Source organism: Sinocyclocheilus anshuiensis, unplaced genomic scaffold (genome assembly GCF_001515605.1).
Source record: "Sinocyclocheilus anshuiensis isolate Anshui unplaced genomic scaffold, SAMN03320099.WGS_v1.1 scaffold392, whole genome shotgun sequence".
NCBI lineage: Eukaryota > Metazoa > Chordata > Actinopteri > Cypriniformes > Cyprinidae > Sinocyclocheilus > Sinocyclocheilus anshuiensis.
This window is the reverse complement of record NW_015557091.1, coordinates 5,059,713-5,068,720: the sequence shown is the minus strand read 5'-3', so window position 1 is coordinate 5,068,720 and position 9,008 is coordinate 5,059,713. Positions and strand designations below refer to the sequence as shown.

Below are 9,008 nucleotides of genomic sequence, written 5' to 3'. Positions count from 1 at the left end.
TCCCAGCCCTAAACCAGAGGATAATCAGGACTGTGGCATACTAGAAAGGACAGGGCTGGCATCCTGATTTTTTTTTTTCTTCATTTAGAGCAGTCACATTACATTTGTGTCCTACTGATTTGCAGACACATGGGGTCCCTATTAACAGGCCACAGCTGGAGATCTGGGCCTTCACATGATTGAGCGATCTGTGAAAAGAGAGAACATTTGACAGATCCAAGGCCACCACTGAGATAAGAAGCCAGCAAGCTTTAGATTCATTATAGTTCCTCAGAAAAGCTGATAGATAACCCTGAAAATGTCGTAACTGATTTAATTGGTTATAGCGTGTTGGTGTATTTGTGTCTTTTTTCTTTTCGCAACCCAAGTTCTCCTTGATGAGAAGCATTCATTAAACAAAAGCATAGGTAATGCAACCTAACTGTTGAGCTCAATGCAGCTGCGTGTAAATCTTTTCATTAAACCAGACAGCATGTTATGCCAAACTGATATGTTGGCCATTAATCAGAATTGTACTAAACAGATTATAAAACCAAGCCCTGATACTAAAGAAAGCTTCATAAAAATGAATAATGAGCTCCTATTTCTCTCTGATAGGTCAATTACCTCGTCTGTCCATTAGACAGCAATATAGCACAAAAGATGTGTTTAATATTCAGACGTGCATCTCAGTATCACAAGATATTTTGATTAAAACTTTTTCTTAGTTTTTGGAATAATCAGCTCTGTAAATACTGTTGCCAAAGTATCCATTTGCACTGTCTGACTCTGTTGATTTTTTTCTTCTCAATTTTTCAGGCTCAGCTCTGTGAACAGAGGAAGCTGAATCAGCCTTTTTCTTTTATTAGAATGCTTTGTATAAAATAGGTATTATGAACCAACAATGAACAATCACTTTTACAACATATATTATTTTAGGTGTAGCCTAACGTTAATTTATAAAAAATATAAAGGTATATTGGAAAATTAATATTAAACTAGATTAATAAATGCTGTCAACGTATTGTTCATTGTTATTTCATTCATTATAATCTATTTTTTTTAGAATTGAATCTCTGCTCCGACTGATAAACCAGTAAAAGATGCAACAGTGCTCTCTACTGACGAAACCTTGCGATTACACTTGACTCTATGTCAACGTGCATGAACGTACCTGCTTTGCCATGCTTTTTTTAAATTATTATTTAACCATCATACCGACAGCCATTACAGCACTATTTTTCACAGATAAGGGTTTGTAATGACCTACGTTTTTTTAAATTATTATTATTTCTGGTCCCCTCAACAAGCTCAATATGTGGAGCTCAAAGGAGATTCCAACAATAATCGAATAATCGATTCCTACGCATTGGGAATCAAAATATGGAATCGACACATTATAGCAATATGCCGTATTCGCTGTAGCCAGGTGTTTTTGAAAATTCGAAACAGATCCTAAAATAATTCACTGTTTCGAAGCACTTTCGAAGTACTTTTTGGGGTAATCTACATACTTAAAGCGTTCTGAAACTTTGGTGAATATGCAGAACTTGATGATGATTATGTATTATTTCTATATATTTTTAGTATGTTTGTGTTCATACTAATATTTTTGTTTTGTTTATACTTTTTACTTTATGTAGTAGGCGTTTGATTAGGTATAGGCCTACGTCATTTTGGAGTGAAATAAAGATTAATCCTTTTTTTAAATAAAAACATAATAATAATAGCCTACGCATAGTTTCGATCGTGAACGACTTGGTTCTTTAAACGAATCGGTTGAGTGAATTCAATTACTCGATCACAAAACAAAACTTACTGCCATTTAATGCTGTAACCTGCAAAACGATTTTCTGAACGAATCAATCGTTTTGATTAGCAGATTACTGCTATAGCTTCATTTGGCCTTGACTTCAGAAGAGAAAATATACAGCTGCGTTATATATTCGCTTCCGGTAGGAGGTGCATCCCTGAGAGCGTGTTAGGATTACAAATTGAATATATCAAGCCATTGCGACACTGCTACACAACATGAGGTATGTTCTGTTGACTTTTACCTGAATAAACAAGATGCAGCGTCATAAACCTATAGATACCATAAACAAGTATAAATAAAGTCATTATCAGTGCACTCGTGCTTCATCCAGTTAATAAACCTCGACTTGTTGATTGGACATGAACAGGACGGTGGTAATTAGTTTCACAGTGCCATTGCTTGATTTGAGCATTGCTCAAAGTTACCTAGTAAAAGGTTATTGTGAACTTCCAAACTTCAGAGACAGTTTGAGTTTGTCCTTTTGTAATAATTATTAGTAATAGTATCGTAATTAATTATTCTGGACGTGTTTAGGTGGAGTGTTTGACACTTTTATGCCCAAGAGGTATTTTTTAGTTATTATATTTATTTATTATTTTATTTTAATTAATTACTTTTTTTAATTAAGGTCACTTTCAAATTTTAAAATTAGACTTTTTTCATGCATTTTAAAATGGCCAGTATGTAGGCTGTAGGTTTTATTGTGTTACCTTAGACCTAGACTTTCAAACTCAAATATAAACATCCATTATAAAAAATATGAATTATTACGTTTTAACTATGATAATATGAACAAATTATGGAGTAAACAAACAATTTAAATATTTATTTTGTGAAATTTGTACACAAATTATGACTGTCCCTCAATCGTGGTGTAGTTTCCAACACAACCAGCTATTTTACCTTCTATTTTTAAATTGTCAACAATTAAAAAACTGTAAGAATTTTGTCTCTGAGATAGCTAGTTTTCATTTATAGTATGATCCATTATCTATAGATAAACTCATTGAATGTTATTTAAAATGATTTTGTCCTCCATAACTCATTAATATTAAACTGTGATTTTGTTTGCCATCATCTGCATTCATGAACAGAGTGACAACTACATGCCCACTTTGTCAGAAGGAGTATTTCCACCTTCAGCAGCATCTTAAAAAATCACACCACTTGGCAAACCGTGAGGAACTCCGCCTCATCGTTCTTTACAGCTCTGGGCGGTAATTTTTCTAATGTATAAGCATTATTGTTTAATTGTTTAGTTATACATGTATGAAATGTTCATTAAAAGACATCTTTTAATTTATTTTTAGTATTAACAGCAAATTGAAATGCCCTCATTGTGCCAAGGACCTGGTTCGTCTGGATGAGCATTTTGCTTTCTTCCACAACCTGAGTGTAAGTTGTTTATTTTACGTAATTGCATTCTCATATAAATATACTGTATGTCAGTACATCTTAGTGTTTGCTCTGTTTGTCAGGCTGTGGACCGTCAGGCACAACTGAAACGTGCCAAACAACAAAGGGTGCTGGAACTCCTTGCGACTCTCCGGGCCTCACATCCACATCCACCAATGCTGACAAGCCTGGATGTGCAAATGAGCAACAAAGCTGAGGAGGAACATCCAGATATCCCCCATAATGTTCCGGCAGCCCCTGCCAATGATCCCGCAGCTCCTGCAGCCAAGACACGATCCAGGACAGCCACTAGTTTGAGCTCTGGAATGAAAAAATACAGAATAACGCGACAAATTGCAGATATCGCAGCTCTGAGAAGGAAGATAAGGGCCATGAAATATGAAAGGGCGCCTTCCAGGTCTTTCATATTCATTCATTTACAGTTGAAGTCAAACGTTTACATACACCTTGCAGAATCTGCAAAATGTTAATTATTTGACCAAAATAAGAGGGATCATACAAAATGCATGTTATTGTTTATTTATTTGGTGGCGTTTTGGTAGTGACATCTTTGTTTTTTTTTGGGTGTTAGAATCCCATAGAATTGTTGCTATACTGAAACAGTCACTACCGAAACATCATCATTGTTTCGGTAGTGACAAAATGGAACACATAATCCTCATATTTGGGGGAAATAAACAAAATACAGTTAGTACAGTTATGCAATTTTTTTGTATGTTTTAGTAGTGTTTTAGTATGTAAGTTAAAATTTTGTAATGTGATGTGGTTGCTACCAAAGCATTACTGTCACTACCGAAATTGTTCAGTCACTACCGAAACATGGGAAGTTTTGTCAAAAATAAAGTATACTGAATTATCAACTAAGATGTTATGATCGTTTTTGGTTCAGTCTATATTCAAACTAATGAATTCTTAACTTTGAAATCGGTGTGATCAACTTTTTGCCTTTTACAAAGAAAAATTGGATTCAAAATACAACAAATCTCATAAATTACACTTGAAATATTGTTAAAAATGTAATTGTTATGGATTTACCTCTGAAAATTGTAATAAAATAGCAAAAAAATATATTTACAATCTAGATGTAAGCAAAATCTTAATAGGTCAATATAACCCTTCTAATTAAATTACTATTACTGTGTTTCGGTAGTGACACATTCGGGGAGAGGACAAATATTCCAAAACTTTCTGAAAATACAATATGAGAATTAACTGCACAATTGCTAGAAATGTGTACCTTGGATATTCTACAATTTGCATACATACAAATTTTTTTGAAAAAGAAATGTATAGTTTTATTTCAAAATATAACTGATTTTATTGTATTTTTTATTAAATAAATGCAGCTTTGGTAAAGAGACTTCTTTCAAAAAAACTTTATTCCAAACTTTTGACAAGTCTGTGTGTATGAGCGTGTATAATACACATATGCATGTATCATGACCGAATAGCTCTGCTATCTGTTTATATTTCAGGTTTGTTTGTGGTGTGACCAATTCCACAGCTATAAAACACAAATTGGAGCACTTGGACCATTTTCTAAAGTGGATCCTGAAAACAAGATCGAAGTGGGTGCGTGCATCTCTGAGCTATGCCATCATGATGATAAAGAACATTAAGAAGCATGTGACACGTGGCAGTATGACCCGCCAGCAAGAAGTTGGTAAGAAGTGCATATTACATACGATCTGGGAATTTTAAATGTGTATTCCATCCTGAAAAAAGTCATTGAAATTTCTGTAATAAATAGATTATTTCATCTATTTATTACTTGATTATCCTGTTAAATGTCTTATTGGCCGTAACGAAGTTTGATTTGTGAATAAGTCGTTCTTTTTAAGTTAACTGATCCATAAATTGGTATTTGGAAAAAAAAGGGTAAAAATGTAGTGTATTCCTGTGATAGCAAAGCTGAATTCTCAGCATCATTACTCTTCAGTGTCACATGATCCTTCAGAAATCATTCTAATATATTGTAGTGTTGTCAAACAATCGCGATTAATTTTTGTATATATAATTGATTTATTTATTATGTATATATAAATGCAATCACATACATGTATATATTTTAAAGATATTTACGTTTATATATAATTATATTTATTTATTTGGGGGAAGTCGTGGCCTAATGGTTAGAGATTCGGACTCATAACCCAAAGGTTGCTGGTTCGAGTCTCGTACCGGCAGGGATTGTAGGTGGGGGGAGTGAATGTACAGTGCTCTCTCCCTCCTTCAATACCACGACTGAGGTGCCCTTGAGCAAGGCACCGAACCCCCGACTGCTCCCCGGGCGCCGCAGCATAAATGGCTTCCCACTGCTCCAGGTGTGTGTTCACGGTGTGTGTGTGTTCACTGCTGTGTGTGTGCACTTTGGATGGGTTAAATGCAGAGCACTAATTCCAAGTATGGGTCACCATACTTGGCCACATGTCACGTCACTCACTCACTCACTCATATTTATATATAATTTATATTATAAATAGAAATATTTTATATAAAAATACATTTTTTTTCTTAAATATGTACATGCATGTGTGTGTCTATTTATATATACAGAATTAATATACACAGTACACACACATTTATTATGTAAACTCAGACTTTTATTTTGGATGCGATTAATTGCGATTTGCTGCTCGTGAAACATTTCTTATTATGGTCAATGCTGAAAACAGTTGTGCTGCTAAATTTTTTTTTTTTTTGTGGAAACCATCATACTTTTTTTCAGGATTCTTTGCTGAATAAAAAGTTCAAATGAGTGTAATTTATTTGAAATGAATCTTTTGTAACATAATTGTCTTTACTGTCACTTTTGATCAATTTTTGCATCCTTGCTGAATTATTAATATATTATATTATAATATATTAATTATATATATATAACAAAAAATAAAATTTTAATCTTACACAACTTTTGAATGGCAGTATATTACTGTATATAAAATGGATGATAATAATAAGAACTATTAATAATAATAATTATTAATCAATAATAACTGATGATAATTGAGCACCAAAGCATACTATAATAATTTCTGAAGGATCATGATACACTGGAGTAAGACTGGAGTAATTGCTGCTGAAAGGAATACATTACATTTTAAAATAGATTAAAATAGGAAACAGCTCTTTTAAATTGTAATATTTCATTATCTTACTGTATTTTTGTTCAGTAAATGCAGAGTGGGTGAACATAAATAAATTCATCTAAAAAAACATTTAAAAATGCAATATTTAAACAGTTCAACTGGTAGTGTACACAGTATATACTGTGTGTGTACTATAAAACTAAGAAAATATCCACCATTTTTAATATTGTGATTTTCAAGCCTTCAAGCCATCTTACTTTTCTTAATTCAAAGGTCAAGACACAAAGGCAGTTTCCTCATGCCAGTGAGGACGAGCTGCCAGACCGACGCACGATTTCTCAGAGAGGTACCCGTAAACAGTCTGTTTAAACATCATAAACATTACATATGTGTAAGAGCAGAAAATCCAGGATTTACATGAATAATCTTGACAAGAAGTCACAAGTCCATATTCACAGAGACTTAAGTTAAATTGCTGTATTTAATAAGTTAATTCTGTTTGTCAAGAGACATTTTTTCACCATTGTTAAAACAATTCCAGAAAAGCTGTTGTTTTTTTGTAGCAAGCCTGAGAGAATAGAACATCTTGCAAAATGCATCCAAGAGAAAATCTTAAAGCAGGAATCTCAATCATCATGCCCAAAATGCTCTTACATGTGCTCATTCACCCACACAAATCCACGTTCACGCTTGTGTCCTTGACGGGGTCATTGCTAAATCTCTTTCTGAGCTGCAGTGCTAAATATGCAAGAGAAGACCAGCACCTGAATGTTAATCAGCTTCTTTGTCTTTACACAGCTCACTACTGATGCCTTTGGACCTCCAGTACTGGCTCTCTGAACATGATGGATGAAGCTAGACTGATGTGCTGTCACATGTCCATGCCACTCCAAAGATAAATACATTACATGTAGACCAGGTTCTGACAGCTTCTGTTTATTGTTACAGCATTGTTTCAGGCATTTTATTATTTGCTGCTTGTCTTTTCTTCTGTCATATAATCTTTTTCTCGTAACCATAAGCTTGCGTTTTTGTTGTTAATACAGTACAGCTTTCTTTATTGGTGGTTTTTTTTATGTAAATATGTAACCAATAAAGGTACACATAAAAATGCCGCTATCTCTTTTTTTTGTTTTATTGTTGCTAGGAGTTAGGAAACAAAGAAACAGTCCTTGATTGTGGTGTTAGGCAAATTTGAGCATTAAAATATAATCGCATAAGAAAGTGAATGTTTTATAAACCTATAGAACATAAATTCCAAACATAGACATATAAAGGTTGCTTCCATTTATTTTCCTCACCAAAATGTTAACGTATAAGATGTGTTAAGGAGTGTCCACTAGAGAGCAGTATGTGAACGTTCAAAAAATAGGAATTATGTTATTCTTTATTGAAATTTGAATTTGTGTTATAAAATTCAGTTGTAAAAAATGATATTTTAAATAGTATATTATCCTTTAAATAGCTTTAGCATTAATGTGCATTACACAAGTAGGCCTAAATAAGGTTCATTTTGATTTAACATTTATTTTTAAACCTTTCAATTTGGTCAGAGCCAGTTGCATGAAATCAAGTGCTAAATGGCATTTAAGTCACTTAAGGTTTTGTGTAAGTAATGGCAAAAAATAGTAAGAAAGTAATTATCCATTTTCATGGTCGGTGACCGCAACTACAGATTTAAATACGTTTATTCTGTCTCTATGGAGAGCTCTTCACATCAAGTGTGTTTGATTAGCAACACCAGTCATTCAGAGTTTCAAATATTAACAAATCCTTCAGCCAGGGTGGTTTTTGCTGTGGCAGCAGGTTTGTGGAAGTGCACCGAAAGCCTTTGTAAACATTTTGTGAGGCGCGCTTTCCCGCAGATTCCCACGACACTTCCGCCATGTCTGGGTCTCTGGTCAAACACTGCGCGTTTCTGTCCAGCTCTCAGCTCTGCGCTGACAGGATCGCCATTGTTTTGCTCTCCCTGGAGCACCCGGCTCACTTCAAGGATCAATGTTTCTGTTGGTGACCTAGTAAAACTAACAGCCGGCCAGGCTTGTGCTCATTGTGTCATAGTGGCAGAAAGGGGCCCACAGCTACCGTTCTCTACACACACACACAAACTCATTAGTCAGAGCAGTTATTTTCAATGTACACCAAGTGTTTGTCTTTGTCTTAAGCTGTAATAACCCCATCTCCAGCTACTATGTTAACCTAGTTCACAAAAATAGCTAAAATCTAACATATTTTGGCACTTAAATGTCATAAATTTGTGAAACCACAATTATGGCGCGATCAATTTAACGAAATTTCACAGGCAAAAATGTCTGTTGTCAATAGATGCTTAAGGCACTGCTTCCATATAATCACTATAAAACCAAGCAAATTTCTGTTGGTCATCCTTACCAAAAAGTAGTATACTTCAAGTTTATTTTAGTAAGTATACTTAAGTAAAGTTCAAGTATATTTTTAAGTATACTTTAAGTATAACAGTAGTAAACTTTGAGTACACAACTAGTGTACATCAAAATGTTTAGTTTGTACTGCAACTATACTAAAAGTGAACTTGTAGGTATACTGATAGTTTACTAATTAAATACTTGTAGTAGCATTTTTAGTACACTTTGAAGTATAGTCTCAGTAAACTACTAGTTTAGTAGTTTTATACTGCAAGTATACTCATAAGTTTTCTTTAAGTGAACTTTACATCATACTTTAAGTAT

The 9,008-nt window shown here is 33.9% G+C and overlaps 1 protein-coding gene across 1 annotated transcript; it reads left to right on the top strand.

Annotated features, from left to right (window-relative positions):
- Positions 1-1,939: 1,939 nt before the first annotated feature.
- On the top strand, positions 1,940-7,340 carry LOC107677227 (uncharacterized). The gene is made up of 7 exons (XM_016472042.1): positions 1,940-2,015; positions 2,890-3,012; positions 3,106-3,190; positions 3,274-3,608; positions 4,687-4,874; positions 6,574-6,646; positions 7,099-7,340. Exons 1-6 carry the CDS (start codon positions 2,011-2,013, stop codon positions 6,606-6,608), a joined length of 771 nt encoding a protein of 256 aa, XP_016327528.1. The 5' UTR covers positions 1,940-2,010; the 3' UTR covers positions 6,609-6,646; positions 7,099-7,340.
- The last annotated feature ends 1,668 nt before the right edge of the window (positions 7,341-9,008 follow it).

Bases quoted from the DNA above. Each gene is read 5' to 3' on its own strand.
- LOC107677227 (XM_016472042.1), top strand. The intron at 3,013-3,105 runs GTAATTTTTCTA...ATTTATTTTTAG, and splicing joins GTTCTTTACAGCTCTGGGCG to TATTAACAGCAAATTGAAAT. The intron at 3,191-3,273 runs GTAAGTTGTTTA...TCTGTTTGTCAG, and splicing joins CTTTCTTCCACAACCTGAGT to GCTGTGGACCGTCAGGCACA.